General features: G+C 45.0%; 1 protein-coding gene across 1 annotated transcript in view; it reads left to right on the top strand.

Moving 5' to 3' along the window:
* LOC139265109 (actin-binding protein WASF3-like) overlaps nt 1-17654 on the top strand; it is a 105191-nt gene extending 87537 nt beyond the window's left edge. The window contains exons 6-9 of the mRNA XM_070882014.1: nt 8130-8305; nt 10662-10925; nt 15530-15912; nt 17497-17654. Of these exons, the coding sequence (XP_070738115.1) occupies nt 8130-8305; nt 10662-10925; nt 15530-15912; nt 17497-17654 (981 nt within the window). The remainder of the gene's footprint in view (nt 1-8129; nt 8306-10661; nt 10926-15529; nt 15913-17496) is intronic.
* Nucleotides 17655-17964: the final 310 nt, after the last annotated feature.

The following is a 17964-nucleotide window of genomic DNA, read 5'->3' as shown; positions in this document are numbered from 1 at the left end:
TTCCGCTGTTTAGTATGCATGTAAACCTGTGTTGCATTTTCCCCAGGTTGGCACCTCATGTTTAGGTACACCTAGTGCTGCTCCTGGTATGCTCTTTTGTACTCTTCATTGAATCAGGGTTGATCTCCTGGCTTGATGGCAGAGTGGTATGCTGGGCCATGAGGTTACAGATTGTGGTGGAATACAATTCTGCTGCTGCTGCCCACTGTGCCTCATGGATGCATGCCCAATTTTGAGATGCTAGATCTGTTCTGAATCTATCCCATTTAGAATGGTAAAAGTGCCACACAACACAATGGAGGGTGTCCTCAGTGTGAAGATGGGATTTCGTATCCACAAGGACTGTGCAATGGTCGCTGCTACCAATGTTGTCATGGACAGATGCATCTGCGACAGGTAGATTGGTGAGTACGAGGTCAAGTAGGTTTTTCCCTCGTGTTGATTCTCTCACCACCTGCCGCAGGCCCAGTCTGGCAACTATTTCCTTCAGGATTCGGCCAGCTCAGTCATTAGTGGTGCTACCAAAACACTGTTGATGGACATTGAAGTCGTCCACCCAGAGTACATTCTGTGCCCTTGCTACCCTCAGTGCTTCTGCCAAGTGGAGTATTTCCCATTGGAACCATACCCCCCCCCCCATTGAAACCATAGCCCCCTTTGGAACCATACCCCCCCCCCCCATTGCAACCAAAACACCCATTGGAACCATATCCCCCATTAGAACCATATCCCCCCCGACCCCATTGGAACTATACACCGCCCCCATTGGAACCATACCCCCCGTTGGAACCAAATGGCTCATTGGAACCATACTCCACATTGGAACCGTACCACCCTCCCTCCCCTTGTACCATTAGTCAATATGTTTAGGAAAGAAATTGGAGAGAAAAAAAATTACTGGGCAATATATTTAGCTGCTGCCTAAACAGCAAACATGAATTGCTCTTGATAGCTTCATTTTTTAATTTATACTGGCGAAAATACAACTCCTCACTCTCGTAATCAGCATTCCCTATTTAAATACAAGTTTTCAGAACAAATGCAGTAAAGATCTTTGTGGTATGGTTTAGTTATCTTTTTTTTTTAGGAGGCAAAGTACAGTAATGGCTCACTGGATATATTTACTGTATGATGTGAAACTGAGGGGATCACTTTAATCTAACGTGGGCGGAAAAAGGGTGGGTCAGGTTGACTGCCAGTTTCAAACCCCGCTTGAAATAAGTCTCCGTTGAAGTCAGTTGGCTTATCTTAGTGAGACTTGCTGGCTTTTCGACAACAATACCCGGCGAGGCAGCTGCAGCAGGTTAAAATTCCATCAGTGTTCCATGTATGTCGCGGAACCCTGATTTGCGCTTATTAATGAGGCCCTCACCAGAGTCCATCCTTATACACCGCCAAAACCCGCGGAATTAAAATCGCAGATCGGTGGAAAAGGAGCAGGAAATGGATCCGTTTCATTTTAAGTGCTTACCTGCTCCTTTTCCAATAATCGGGGAGTTAAAATCAGCCTTCAGTGTCTAGGTTAAAAATAACCACATGGACAAGATTCTGGAAGCTGTCGACACCAGTTGAACCATAGCCCAGTAGGAATTACCGATAGGAAGAAGGAAGTAAATCAGTAAAACAAATTGTAATAGATAAATGTAATGATGCAATTGGGAAGATTATTAAACACACCTCTATTTATGAAGCTGCCTTGCAAGACCTTTTGGCAGTAGCAGTGTCCCTGTTAAGTGAAAATGTGTTCATGTTCACAAGCATATGTGTGGAGGAAGGGGTCTCCTGAGGCCTTGAATTGAATTTCTTTTGATAGGTTTCACAGTTCGGGTTTCGCCTTTGCCTGCCACTGGTTAATTTTCATTACAACTGACAGCTGCAGTCAAAATTTGTGCTATGAGCTGCAACAGGAGTAGATCCAATTAACAAGACAAATGGGAAAAGATTGGAAATTTTGAGATATGCTTTAAATAGAAAAAAAACAGGGACATCGGAGTGAATCAGAATTCTATGTCGTGGTGTGATTTTTTTTTTAAAGAAGTGATAGTGGTGACCTCCCATTCCTAATATCTATTGAGAAATAACACTTAGGGCTCAATTTTCCACAGTTATCTCTGCCTTTTTTTTGACGGAGCCACTTTTGTTGGCGTAAATTAAAATATCCAAGTTTCCCCCAAATTTCTGTGCCAGCGTAACTCAGTTAGTTATGATTTTTGTAGGTTTGTTTTCTTTTAAGTCATGGGGGCGTAACCTGATGTCTGCGCCAGTTTTTCAGATTTATGCAAGTTTGGCCAACTCACATCATCATCATCATCATAATAGGCAGTCCCTCGAAATCGAGGAAGACTTGCTTCCACTCCAGAAGTGAGTTCTCAGGTGACTGAACAGTCCAATATGGGAATTACAGTCTCTGTCACAGGTGGGACAGACAGTGGTTGGAGGAAAGGGTGGGTGGGGAGTCTGGTTTGCCGCAAGCTCCTTCCGCTGCCTGCGCTTGTTTTCTGCATGCTCTCGGCGACGAGACTCGAGGTGCTCAGTGCCTTCCCGGATGCTCTTCCTCCACTTAGGGCGGTCTCGGGCCAGGGATTCCCAGGTGCTGGTGGGGATGTTGCACTTTATCAAGGAGGCTTTGAGGGTGTCCTTGAAATGTTTCCTCTGCCCACTTGGGGCTCGCTTGCCGTGTAGGAGTTCCGAATCGAGCGCTTGCTTTGCGAGTCTCGTGTCGGGCATATGGACAATGTGGCCCGCCCAACAGAGCTGGTCGAGTGTGGTCAGTGCTTCAATGCTGGGGATGTTGGCCTGATCGAGAACACTGACGTTGGTGTGTCTATCCTCCCAATGGATTTGCAGGATGTGGCGGAGACAGCGTTGGTGGTATTTCTCCAGCGCTTTGAGGTGTCTACTGTATATGGTCCACGTCTCTGAGCCATATAGGAGGGCGGGTATCACTACAGGCCTGTAGACCATAAGCTTGGTGCCAGATTTGAAATCCTGGTCTTCGAACACTCTCTTCCTCAGGCAACCGAAGGTTGGCGCACTGGAAGCGTTGTTGGATCTCGTCGTCGATGTTTGCCCTTGCTGATAGTAGGCTCCCGAGGGATGGAAAATGGTCTACATTGTCCAAGGCCACGACGTGGATTTTGATGACCAGGGGACAGTGCTGTGTGGCGGGGTCAGGTTGGTGGAGGAACTTTGTCTTACGGATGTTTAGTGTAAGGCCCATGCTTTCGTACGCCTCAGTGAAGGTGTTGACGATGGCTTGGAGTTCAGCCTCTGAATGCGCAGATGCAAGCGTCGTCCACGTACTGTAGTTCGACGACAGAGGATGGCCGACCTTGGATCTAGCCTGGAGGCAATGAAGGTTGAACAGGTTCCAATTGGTTCTATAGTTTAGTTCTACTCCAGCGGGGAGCTTGTTGAGCATGAGATGGAGCATTGCAGCGAGGAAGATCAAGAAGAGCGTTGGCGCAATGACACAGCCCTGCTTGACCCCGGTCCGGATGTGGATTGGGTCTGTGGTGGATCCATTGGTCAGGATCATGGCTTGCATGTCGACGTGGAGAAGGCGGAGGATGGTGACAAACTTTTGGGGGCAGCTGAAACGGAGGAGGATACTCCATAGTCTCGCGGTTGACAGGTCAAAGAAGGCCATGTACAAGTGTTGGTGCTGTTCCCTACACTTCTCCTGTAGTTGTCGCGCGGTGAAGATCATGTCGTTGTACCCCTTAGTGGACGAAATCCGCATTGCGACTCTGAGAGCAGCTCTTCAGCCACAGGGAGAAGACGGTTGAGGAGGATTCTTGCAATGACTTTCCCAGTGGCCGACAACGAGGAGATTCCTCTATAGTTGCCACAGTCGGACTTGCCCCCTTTTTTAAAGATGGTCACGATTACGGCATCTCTGAGATCTCTTGGCATGCTCCCCTCCCTCCAGATAAGAGAAATGAGGTCATGCATTTGTGCCAATAGTGCCCCTCCGCCATACTTTAATGTCTCAGCGGGGATTCCATCTGCTCCTGATGCCTTGTTGTTCTTGAGCTGACGGATGGCCTTTTCTACCTCATGCAGGGCTGGGGTTTTGCTGAGATGGTGGCGGGTAGCATTCTGTGGGATGGAGACGAGGCATAGTCTCGATTAAGGAGATCTTCGAAGTGCTCCTTCCAGCGGGCCCTGACTGCCTCAGTGTCCTTAATGAGTGTCTCCCCGTTCTTGGCCAGTAGTGAGGTGCGGCCTTGGGTGCTTGGGCTATAAGTGGACTTAACTGCGGTGAAGAATCCTCACACATCATGGCTGTCGAGTAAAATATTACTTCCACTAACTAATTGACCAAAGTCCTGCCACTTCTTTTTACACTGGTCTCCAGACCTCGGGGTGGTCACCATTGCAGAGTAATTTCTGCAAGTTGGTTCCAGCGTTTCTTCATTTCTTTTGGTGAAACTTTTATGTGACCTCTGCTGGTGTCCAGCTCATGCCATCTGGCCTCAATTGCAATAACTAGTGCCTCCATTTCATCCTGTGAGAAATTCTTCGTCCTTGAGCCGTGTTGCATATTGTCTTGCAGCTCCGATTTTTCCAATGAGAATTAAAGTTCTCACACACAACTGGCTCTTTAAAAATGGCCAAATGCAGACCGAGAGCTGTACTGGGCATGTGCGCCCTTAGCAGTCATGTCAAAAACGTCCTTTTTTTTCGCGCATGCGCAGAAAGGGAATATTGTTTTTTCAGCACAGACATTAGGCTTCACCCCTCGAAGCTAAAGGACAGGCTGCGCACGCCAATTTCAAAAAATAGAATGGGGAAACTTGCTAGTAATTTTTTTGGAGTAGTCGGGGCCAAAAACAGGCGTAACTCTTGCAAAAAGCCAAAAAAAAGGCATTAGGGAAAATTGAGCCCATACAGAGGACAGTGTTATTTCTCAGTAAAGAGACGATAGGAATGGGAGGCCATCATCATTCACGCTTTATATAACTTTTATTGCGCACTTCAAGTCTGTTTTCTATGTTGAGCTGTCAGTCAGTTTTCTTCTTTTTGGTTAAGTCTCTCTTACCTTCTAAATGCTTAATTTCTATTTTTTGGCAGTCACTAATTTTATTGTACAAAATTTTAATTCTTCCAAAATATTCTAAGATAGCCTCCATCACAGTTACTCACCCATCGCTAACAATAACATTGTAACATTCTTTTTAAATCATAAAGCAATCACAAAATTAGTAATAAATTTGACTCCAACAACTTTTGGTCCCCAATTTTCCACCCTCGACCCCCACAAACTGCATGACATATCCAGGTGGCCTCTGAACATCCTAAACTCCTTGTAAACTTCCCGCTGTATTTCGCAATCAGCACCTGGCCAGCTGACTCTCACATTTGGAGGTCTTCTCACACTGAACCCGAAGTCCTGCAGTCATGCAGTCCTGTGATGAGCATCCCATAACAGGATTCGCAGGAGCCGTCACGTGGCAAGTGTCCCAGTACATCTCTTTCCGTAGCCCACTGCTTTTCAAACTTTACAGGGAAGGTTCTCCTGCAGTCGATTCCAATTCTTCCAGCTCTCCTGAGGATAGTCCCACCTGCCTGTGGCTGGTCACCAATGTTCTATTGGCTGGTCCTGTTCAGAACCCTTTATCAGAACAGATTTTTGTGACAAGAATGTTGCAGAATCCTTTTAATATTTGGTGAAAATTGTTTTTTTTTAATCTGTTAATGTTGAGGACTAAAACCCTATGACTAGGCTTTGAGTCTCTTCATTTCTAAATTGTTTTTTTTTTCTAAACAGAAGCTTTAAGTGCACATAAACTTCAGAAAATTGTTTTCTCAATTTGTCAAATTTAAGAAAAAAATTCACTTGGGAGATGGACGCAGGGTAACAATTGGCCGATGTGCGTACAAATGTTACACAACCCTTCAGTGTGTTTTTTCATGGAGCGCATCCTTCTGATATATTTTTTTTTCCGTGACCCACTCTCTCCCAATTTTTCTGCTTCTTTGGTAGCCTACTCCATCTCAGGAGCTGGTAGCTTGGCGGATTTTATTCCCCTGCCTAGCTCCGGGATGCTGAGGCCAATTGTGTGGACTCTATATTGGCAACCAGACTAAGACCAGCTTACTCAGCACACACCAGGAATAGAACCTGAGACCTTCTCAGTAAGATTTGCCTTTCAAAAATAATGTGCTTTCATGAAGGTTTTATTCCACATGTCTGGTTCCAGGTTGTGGCTGATTCACTTTGATCTGAAATTGGCTTGCTTATCCAGGCAGCAAAGTAAATAGATTTGTGAGCACAAGAGGTTGCACGGAGTAGCAGGGCTGCAAGTACTGAATCACACATTCAATTACTGGAGGGTCTGGTTGGATTGATGCGGGAAGCTGAGTGTGGAGAGCGCTGTATGTGTTGCATTTGCAAGCAACTGACGTGTGCTCATAGCTGATAATTTGACAGTATTAATCAGAAATCAGGAACTGTGAAACTGGTGATTTTTACCTTACTCAGTGGAAAGTTATTTATCACAAATGACTGGTACCTAGACAGTCTCGTTTGTGTATGGGGAACAACTGAATAACCAGAAATGTTAGTGCAATGTGCAGAGAAAGTGGGAACACAAACTAATAACAACAACAACTTGTATTTATATAGCGCCTTTAATGCAGTGAAATGGCCCAAGGTGCTTCACAGGAGTATTATGAGACAAAAAATTTGACACTAAGCCACATAAGGAGAAATTAGCGCAGGTGACCAATAGCTTGGTCAAAGAGGTAGGTTTTAAGGAGCTTCTTGAAGGAGGAAATATAGGTAGAGAGACGAAGAGGTTAAGGCAGGTAGTTCCAGAGTTTGGGGTCCAGGCAACAGAAGGCACGGCCACCAATGGTTGAACGATTATAATCAGGGATGCTCAAGAGACCAGAATTAGAGGAGCGCAGATATCTCGGGGGGTTGTGGGGCTGAAGGAGATTACAGAGTTAGGGAGGGGCGAGGCCATGGAGGTATTTGAAAATAAGGATGAGAATTTTGAAATCGAGGCATTGCTTAACTGGGAGCCAATGTAGATCAGCGAGCACAAGGATGATGGGTGAGCAGGACTTGGTGCGAGTTAGGACATGGGCTGCCGAGTTTTGGATCACCTCAAGTTTAATTAGGGTAGAATGTAGGAGGCCAGCCAGGAGTGTGTTCGAATAGTCAAGTCTAGATGTAACAAAGGCATGGATGAGGGCTTCAGCAGTGGATGAGCTGAGGCAAGGTCGGAGACGGGCGATGTTACGGAGGTGGAAATAGGCGGTCTTGGTTATGCTGCGGATATGTGGTCGATAGCTCATTTCAGGGTCAAATATGACACCAAGGTTGTGAACTAGGGTTCAGCCTCAGACAGAAGCTGGGTAGAGGGGTGGAGTCAGTGGCTAGGGAAGGAAGTTTGTGGCGGGAACCGAAAACAATGGCTTCGATCTTTTCAATATTTAATCGGAGAAAGTTTCTGCTCATCCAGAACTGGATGTCGGACAAGCAGTCTGTCAATTTAGAGACTGTATGATGTAGATTGAAAAAAAACTGCCCGTAAACTTTATTTTCATTGAAATGCTACCAGATTTATTTCTTAAAAATGTTGTTGGAACAAAATTTGGTTGTTAGTATTTGCATTAATATACTGTCAATCCAGCTCCCGCAAAGAGGCCTTATGGGATCTTACAGTTGCAGCAGAAACATGGCGAGTGCCATATTTTTTGTCCGCCACCTACTGAACAGCTGGAGTACAGCATGCAAGTTATTAAAGTGGATCTGCAACTTTAATACAGAGTATAATGCACCAACAAACCCACTTTCACTCCTGAATAAATTACGAATTTTTTTATTCCAAACAATGTGCTTGTGACAACTCACAGCTCCCAAGGACCTAAAATCAACACCTGAATTCCCAGTAAATTTAGCTGCATCTTATGCATCCTAACTTGGCTTAATTTTTACCATAAAATTTTCTTTAGGTTAGAAGGGTTGGTGCTGTCTCCCTCCTTCCCTCTCCCTCCCTCTATCTCCTCCTCTTGTTCATTCTAAACCAGCTCGTAGAGGCGAAATGCTCACCTGGCAACCAGTGCTCAGACTGCGTTGTGTAACAATTTCTGAATTTTAACTTCTTTCCCCTTAGGAACAGAAACTGGTGGAAGATGCCACTCGTGAGGTGAAGAAAGTGCGTAAAGCTCGAACCCGACGACCAGAGTGGGATGTGATGGGGCGCGACAAAGAATTTAGAGCTGATCACAGGTTTTCTCCATCACCATACCACGCAACATCTTCTGAAGGATCAGTGTCGCCAGATACCAGGTAGAACTCTTACAGCTTAAATGATGCAGAATAGGAACTTTCTGTTGTCGCTGGATTAGGTTTAATGAAATTGCACTGCACATGGTATTAACCCCACATTTCTGTTTGCACTCTTCACTTCAGTGTATTACAGTATCTCTCTCACCTGATAACCATGGAGATGTTTGCTCCAAATTCATTACCCCTCCTAGTTTGGTGTCATTAGCAAATTTGGTCACTTGCCATTGGGTTTCTGAATCCAGGTCATTTATGTAAATTAGAAACAGTAGTGGTAGCAATGTTGAGCTCTGGGGCACTCACTCAGCCCCGCCCCCCTCCCCGATACAACTCCTCTAATGAGTACTTGATGTTTCCTACTCTTCAGCTAGACTCTTATCCGTTCCCAAGATTTATCCTGAATTCCTACAGCTTTTGAGTTTAACCAATAGTCTTTTGTGTGGAACTTTATGAAAAAAAAGGTTTGAAGTCGAGGTACACCATGTCATGGAGCTTACCACAGTCCCCTTGAGTTGTCACTTCCTTGAAGAAGTTGAGGAGGTTCGCCTGATATCATAGGAAAGCTGATTAAATGAGGAGGAAATGAAATAATGAGTTTTCACTAAGATCTGCAAGAACATATAGGAAATGGGTGAATGGCCCTTTAGTTGGAAAAAGTGAGTGCTTGCACCAACACCACAGAGTGAGATACACACAAAATACAGCTTCACAGCACTCATACTACATGGCAGCACCATACTGATAGCAGTCAATGTGTGCAAGATAGAGAAATACAGTTCCAGTGAGAAAACTGACTTTTATCTGACAAGGATAGTTTTCTTCCTTCAAGATGATTAGCAGGGTAGTCCCAAAAGACTTTTAAGGAGGGATGGAAGTCAGAAACCACAAGTTTAATAACTTCAAATATGCAGATGATGTAGTACCCATAGCTGAAAATAAGACCACACTAAAGGAACCAGTGGACAGACTGGCTATTGTAAGCACCTGTTATGGATTGAAAGAGAAAGCTAAGAAAATAAAATCAATGATTTTTAGCAATGAACCAATAGATACAAACATATAAATAAATTTAGAGAGGATCAAACAACAAGTCAACAGATAGGGTTACTGGGTCACACACCAGAACAAGCATTTAGAAGAGATGAGTACTAAATTAGTGAGAATGGTGAACAAGATTTGGAAGGATAAAGGCATTACCGGAAGAACTAATGAGACTTCTGGAAAGTAATATGGAATGCCATTGCATGCTATTTCCCATTCCCATACTCCCATTCCCATACCATGTCCCATTCCCATACTCCCATTTCCATACCATGTCCCATTCCCATACCATGTCCCATTCCCTTACTATGTCCCATTCCCATACTCCCATTCCCATACTATGTCCCATTCCCATACTATGTCCCACTCCCGTACTGATAGTGACCACCTGCTGTCAGGTACATAGGTCACAAGCTCACTATGCATATTTAGCTCGATCAATCTCATGAAAGCTCTCACTGGATCACTGTGCTCCAATCCTGCCACTTCAGCATTCAGATTGGAAAATTAGCCTTTGTATGGCCAGTAGTTCTCCAGAGACATCAAGTGTGGAATTGAATAATGTAGGCACACAAATGTTGCAATCCTTTGGGATATGATGACATGGAATGATCCACAAAGTTCCATAGAAAGAGGAGTAATGGGCGCCTGAAAGAATAACATCGTCTTGTGAGAACAATGCTTCAATACTTTATACATATAGCTATGGAGAGGAGAGATGACCAAGACGATTATGCTGGGAGAAAAAAAAACTAAAGACCAAGAGGAAGACCAAGATGGATAGACAATACAAGGAGCAGGGCAGAATGGCAATTAAACTAGCAGTAGCAATAGCACAAGACAGGCAACACTGGCGCAGCATTATCCACATGGTTATCTAACCTTAAACATGAGGATGACTTCAGTGATGTCCTGTAATATTGGCATTTTAAAATAAATCCTTACCAACTTGCATTAAGTGTAATGTATTAAGTTCACTGGTGGTGTGAGGCTTATTGTGGTGTGAGCTATCCAAAAAGGCCAACTAGAAGGTTGCAGAAAATCCCAGATATATCAATGAAACTTATTTGTCTCATGGATATATTTTGCTTTGGTTCTAGAGGGAGTATTGAAGATCATTTAAATTGCTCAGCTTGAATTTGGCTGATTTTGCAAGTTAATGCCCCAGACCCTAGACTCCTGATCTCCTAGCTAGTGAGAAGATTCGGTTATTAAGAAGCCTGGTGATAAGAAGCCTGGGAAGAAATGAAAAAAAAAATGTTTTATTCTCCAACAATTCTCAAGATAAAATGCATTTGCTCATAATTTTTCCCCACAGGTCCTATGTATCAGACGTCGGAGAACTTTCATATCCTGCTAGTCCCAATCACCCAGTTCAACAGTCTGCAGTCTCCATTTCCTATGTAGTACCTGACAACAAAGAGCTTTTGTCAGCTGTAACCCAGGTACAGGATCGTGCATACAGACTACCTGCCACAAACATTAGGCAAGCCTCACTTACCAGAGCGCAGCAGCCCCACCTGACGCAACCTGCTGAGGCTACTCTCAATGGGCCAAGACCCCAACTTCTTAAAGACTACAGGTAAATGAGACCGCGCTGACTATTGGATTGTAGTGATTACTAAAAGAGAAAAGTAAATAGCTAAAAGCTAGGGCGAAGGAAAGATCATTTTACATTTTTGACTTCGCTGTTTTCTTGATATTATTTCTCTTTCGATGAGACTTAGAAACTTAAAAACATAGAAAATAGGTGCAGGAGTAGGCCATTCGGCCCTTCGAGTCTGCACCACCATTCAATAAGATCATGGCTGATCACTCCCTCAGTACCCCTTTCCGTCTTTCTCTCCATACCCCTTGATCCCTTTAGCCGTAAGGGCCATATCTAACTCCCTCTTGAATATATCCAATGAACTGGCCTCAACAACTCTCTGCGGCAGGGAATTCCACAGGTTAACAACTCTCTGAGTGAAGAAGTTTCTGCTCATCTCAGTCCTAAATGGCTTACCCCTTATCCTTAGACTATGTCCCCTGGTTCTGGATTTCCCCAACATTGGGAACATTCTTCCTGCATCTAACCTGTTCAGTCCCCAGAATTTTATATGTTTCTATGAGATCCCCTCTCATCCTTCTAAACTCCAGTGAATACAGGCCCAGTCGATCCAGTCTCTCCTCATATGCCAGTCCTGCCATCCCAGGAATCAGTCTGGTGAACCTTCGCTGCACTCCCTCAATAGCAAGAACATCCTTCCTCATATTAGGCGACCAAAACTGAACACAATATTCCAGGTGAGGCCTCACTAAGACCCTGTACAACTGCAGTTAGACCTCCCTGCTCCTTTGAGCCAGGCTGGTAGCTTTATACTATGCAAGTCAGGAAGGGATGCTGAGCAGATGATGCTAAGATTAAATTCTATTTCGCCAACTACAAGGCACTGCATCCAGCTCAGTTAAACATGGGCACACATCAGTTAGAGAGATGCTTTTTATTAGTAAATTTGATCATTTCTCCAGGAAATTGTGCCAAAACTTAAAACATCAGGTCTTAGAAATTCAGACGTGCAGTACCTGTTTTTCGGGTGTTAAATGGCCTCCTAAGCCTACAAGATGGCAGGCAGGAAACGCATTCTCATTACGAGCCAGAAATGTGCCACTCGCCATATTGGTAAAGGCTAAAAAATTGGAGTAGAGGGCCCATGCCTGAATCAGTGATTCTCTTGGCTGCACATTCAATGTGCATCACACATTGTCCCCCGCTCCCCTGATGGACACTGCCTTCCCCCCCCCGATGGACACTGCCACCCCCACCGATGGACACTGTCCCCCCCCCCAATGGAAACTGTGTCTCCCCCCCCACCCCCGATGGACACCGATCCCCCCTCCCCGATGGACACCGATCCCCCCGATGGATGCCGATCCCCCCTCCCCAATGGCCACCAATCCCCCCTCCCCAATGGACACCGATCACCCCTCCCTGATGGACACCGATCCCCCCCCACCCCCCCCCCCCGATAGACACCGATCCCCCCCCCACCCCCGATGGACACCAATCCCCCCGATGGACACCGATCCCCTCGACGGACACCGATTCTCTCCCCCCCCACCGATGGACACCGATCCTCCCGATGGACAGCAATCCCCCCCCCCTGATGGATACCAATCCCCCCCCCCCGATGGATACCGATTCCCCCCCCCCGATGGACACCAATCCCCCCCCCCCCCCCCACCGATGGACACCGATCCCGCCGATAGACACCGATCCACCCCCCCCGATGGACACCGACCCCCCCCGATGGACACCAATACCCCCCCCAATGGATACCGATCCCCGCCCCCCCCCCGATGGACACCAATTCCCCCCCCCCCCCACCGATGGACATCGATCCCGCCGATAGACACCGATCCACCCCCCCGATGGACACCGATCCCCCCCGATGGACACCGATTTCAACTCCAGCCCGTGTCCCCCTCGATTGTCACCGAATTCCCCGCCTCATCACCACTAATTTGCCCCCCTGCCCCAATTGCAGCTACTTCCCCCTGGCCAACTGAGCTGATTGCCCCCTTTTTTCCGGTCATTCCCCTTCCTCACTTACCTGAGGAAGTCAAGGTAAGCGCCAGCAGTGGCCCGATCTTCCATAGTGTTTTCCCATTGGGCTGACTTACTCTCTGCAGCTCACCAGCTCCATGAAAATGTGGCCCAAGGCCCAACATCATGATGCCTTAGGCCTCACCATTTAGGCATAGGGATCACTCTCTGTGATCCCTGGAATGCGCCCACATTTCTTAGGCTCAAATATGTCCCATACTTTTCACATCGATTAATCCCATTAGCTGCTTTCTTAATACATTCCTCAATTCCTTGTTTTGAACCCATTTATGCCTTTTATTTCAGTGGCCTTCCTTGGTAATCTATTCCATTTTTCAGGCAAGACTTGATAAAGCAGTTAATCAGGCTGCAAAATTTTATTCTGAAGAATAGTTTACCTTAGAAATCTGAAGCATTTTATCTTATCAATAATTAAATGTTATTCAGGCACAATAGCCTGAAGAAAATGAAAAGGGTCCCAAAACCCAAATGAATGCAGGATCAAATGTAATGGTGAGGGAGAACAGTTCCAGTGCACAGTTTCATATTTCCCCATACACTATAGTTTGCAATATGATAAGAACTGTTCTAATATGAATCTCTGACCATGGTGCTGAAAGTAACTTCAGTGAGATCAAGCACTGTGCATCTGGTCACATGTAGGATTTGTAATACAATCATCGATTGTTTCTTTTTAATACCCTGCTGTGCCCTAACCTCCTCGAGTGAGCCTGAAAGTAGGCAACTTGCTATCACATCTTTGCCTGGCCCAGTCTCAGGATTGCCACTAAGGGTACATAGGAGTGGGGCCGACTGAATCAGTTAGCTGACTTTTCTCCTTTCCATTGGGGAATAGCCTCCACTCTGCTTGATGCCACTCTGTGGTGATATACCTAAGTTCAGGAACTCCTGTTGCAGGGAATCCTGGAGTAAACCTACATCCAACTACCCATTGGTGCAGAGTGTTACACACTGATACACTGGGCCACCCAGCTGTCATAACGTGGTTGTTTCAAAAGTTTTTTAAAATTAGGTTTGTACTCATCAAAGCGATGGATATTAGTGCTGGGGGAATTGGAACCCCAGTGCCAGCATCAGCCACTCTCAAGTCCAGTCAGCTACAGGTAGATGCAGAGTTAAGTTCCCTTTGTTCTGACCCAAGAACCCTTATTGCACCAATCTGACTTTTATTTTCTCCACCAGCATCCATTGGCAATTCAGTGTGAAATTACCAGCTAGTGTTGAGTGAGGAACAGTTTTATGCTGTTGTTAAAACAATGGTTTGAGTTTGCCCAAATTTTTTTTAAATGGAACCCTTATAGTCATCAGCCTGGCAAGCCTCTCAGTTGTCAGATCAACAAGGGATGGACAATAAATATAGCATTTTCAGTATTGCCCACAACTCAGGAACATATGAGAAATATAGATTTTTTAAATTGGGAGTGCAGGTAGAAAAGGCCTTAAAAAAGGCAGAGAGTTTAGTCACTGCCGAGAGATTTCCAATTTAAAATTATCACTAAGTGAGTTAGTAGAGAGGTGAGGAGAAATTTCTTTACAGCGTCGTTGGCGTGTGCAGTGCTTTGCTGGGCGCGATTGAGATAGAGACCATTGCATCTTTTAAGGGAAAAATGGATAAATATTTGAAGCAGAGGAAGATGCAAGGTTATGGGGTTATGGCGAGAGAGTAGGGCAATGAGAATAATTTTGGATTGCTTTAATAAATAGCTGGCACAAATACAATCATTCAAATGGCCTCCTGTGTGGTAAATGCCTATGGTTCTATGTGGCTGGATTTTCAGCTTTGGTCTTTTCAGGGCGGTAATGGCGGCGGGGCAGTAAAGTTTGCACCTGGGAATAGTTTGAGCCTCAGTCAGCAAAATTGGGCAGCTGGGCCCTGAGTGTGGGTCAGAGCACACCTCTCTTAGGGCACTAGGCCGGCTGAGCAGGTGAAAATCCCGAGCTAAAGAGTTGGCCTGGGAGCGCTGTAAGAGAGATCTGGGGAGAAAAAAAACACCCAAAACATTTCCAATACATAGCCCACGTCATCACAAATTAAATCACAAAAAAATAAAATAAAAAACAATCACATTTACCTGAGGTTGGCATTACTTACCTCACTGTAGCTGCTATGGCTTGGAATGCCCGTTTTCACAGGCTTTTCCAGCAGGGCATTCTGTGCAGCGCTACGGGTCGGGCGGGAGTCAAAGATCGAGCCGGTATCGCAACCAGGCGCATTGCACACTGGCTCACCTCTCCCGGGCAGTAATGCTCCGCACCCCGCCGAAACTGGCCCCAAAAACCCCAACGGGGTTGCTGGAAGCTGGTCACCCACCCAGAAGAGCAAATGTGGGAATTCTGTAATAATATTCCCCTTTCAAACTAAAGAAAACATAAGTTAAACTTCATTTAGAAAACAGTATTTTTGTATCCATTGTATAAAGAGAATAGACAATGAAAACAGTAAAATACCCATTTTATTTCTTTCATCAGTTTCCTGTAATTTTATCTGGTTATTCCATTGTTGCCCACTGTGTCTGTGATGTTTAGCTATCAAGTAAGTGTTGACTAATATTTCCAATATATATATATTTTTTTTACAGTGCACAGCCAGTGCAGTTGGCAGATTACTATATACCACCTGCCCCTGCTCCTCCTCCTCCACCCCCTCCCCTCATTCCATCAGCCCAGACTGCATTCGACAGTCCTATTTCTGCACCTCCTCCTCTTGCACTCAGTTCAGTGGCAGCTGTGGGCCGCACATACACCCCTTCACCTCCCCCACCTGCACCCCCATTATCTTATACCCCTCCTCCTCCTGGTCCTCCTGCTGCACCCCCTCCTCCTCCACCTGGCCCACCCCTTTTGGTCCCATCTCCGCTGCACTCTGCCTCATCACTCTCTGCGATTGAAATGAAGAAAGCCCAGGCAACTCTATTGCCAATCAGTGATGCTCGAAGTGACCTACTTGCTGCTATTCGAAGAGGTGAGTGGCATGTAGTCTTAACTAAATTATAAATTTAGAGCAACCCAGAGGCATCTGGTCTTTTAAGTGCCCTCTATGAGAAACTTCATCATCGCTTTATCTATAACCTATAAACCAGCTATATCAGCATCTGCTGATGATGCTAAACTCCAAATAGCTCAAAGTGACTGATAATTGATAGCTTAGCAGTTACATCAGATTGAGCAGCTTTATTCCAGTTAAGAAAATGTGCATTCCTACAGTGTAATGTCCAGTCGATAGTTCAAACATTCTTGGTATTTAGTCTGCATAAATGTGGACACACTGTCCAGGTGATATAGACTGAGAATGTGAAGGATGGTGTGATTTTACAGCATGATAGATCACCAGCACAACATCATTGCAATGGGCATACAACCTTGATTCCCCTTGTCCGTGAGCCACTGATTTGAGTGAGCTGATGTAGAGCAAGAGTCAGGTGCACCTCTTCTTTCTCCAGGCCATGGCTACAGCACAGTGTACAAATTGAACCTGGGACTTTCTGGGCTTGTAAGGGTCGATATCACACCATTTAGTGTTTTTAACCAATGAGGCAAGCTAGGTTTAAAAACAATTTTCTCATATAAGAAATACTTTACTGGCGCTGAGTTAGAGATGATTAACAGCTTCAAACTGGTTTGTAATAACAAAAAGAATGCCAATTCCCATCCTTGTAGAGTGGATACTCATTGGCTGAGCCCTTGGTTGGCTTCAGCTCAATTTGACTCAGGCCGTCACCTGAGCTGGAAGGTCACAGTTAATAGCAGTGTAATTAATAGCAGTGTAATTAATAGCAGTGTAATCTTGCACTTATTTTAACAGAATTAATTTTTAGAAACAGGCCCAACAGGTCTGTCTTATTTTGATTCATCTTAGCCCCTTCACCTTAACCCCTTCACCTTAACCCCTTCTTACCAACATTCTCTCTATTGTTTTTTGTGCGCATCCCTTTAAGCGGCTGCGTGGCCCATTCAGATTTTCACGCACATGTAGTTTCTTCAATTTAAAAGCTGTGAGCAGCCTGTGCGGGACCTACAGACCACTGCTCGGCCGCTTAGTGGGAACGTTGCTTCTCGCCATATCCCTCAAGCTTTTCCCGCTCCAGAAATACATTTAATTACCTCTTAAACCCATTTATATTATCCACTAAAGTGGCCTTCCCTAGTAATCCATTCCATAATTATATTACCCTTTGTATAAGAAGAGTTTCCCCAGACTTCCCTTTTTATTCCTGAATTCTTTATTTTTAATTCATTTTCCTTGCTGTTTGACCCCTACACCATGGTTTGCCTGGATTAAATGTGTGAATTCCTTTCATAATCTTGAAAACTTCAAGTGGGCAACCCTGAAGTTTCTTTTCCAAAGAAAACAAACCCACCTTCCTTACCATTTCCTCACAACTTAATTCTGGAATCATTTACATTCCTGCCTTATTATAATTAGCAATTATTAAGCTTATACCATATAATTTGTTAATATAATTCCTGCAAAGTATCCCCCTTTAAAATTTCAAATATAGGAATTGTGGTCAGAAGCCTTGTGACCCAAACTCATTGTCCGTTGCAGGAATTCAGCTTCGGAAAGTCCAAGAACAACGAGAGCAAGAAGCAAAGAAGGAGCCGGTCGGGAATGACGTGGCGACCATTCTGTCTCGCCGGATCGCGGTAGAGTACAGCGAGTCTGATGATGACTCGGAACTGGATGAGAACGAGTGGTCTGATTAACAAGTTGATTTAGGGTACCTCAGTAATGTTACAAGGAATGACCTGGCCTATCGGGGTTTCTGTTTGTTTTTCAGGGAGTGGGATGGGGAGGTTGGTTGCTAACTGCAGATACATTTACATGTTTTTAGTTCATGCATCTGTTCCAACTGCACCCACGCAAAGCACACGTAAAAACACGTAAAATAAATCATGTTGTTCATCAGCCTGCCTCTGGTGTTAAGATGCCACATGTTTTTTATGAGCATGGCTTCTGATCCTCTCAATGATTTAGACTATGCTTCTGTGAAAAGTGAAAAGAATTGTGTATTTC

Source organism: Pristiophorus japonicus, chromosome 6, assembly GCF_044704955.1.
Source record: "Pristiophorus japonicus isolate sPriJap1 chromosome 6, sPriJap1.hap1, whole genome shotgun sequence".
Lineage (NCBI taxonomy): Eukaryota > Metazoa > Chordata > Chondrichthyes > Pristiophoridae > Pristiophorus > Pristiophorus japonicus.
Note: the sequence above shows the minus strand (reverse complement) of the source record. Positions and strands in the feature narration are given on the sequence as shown.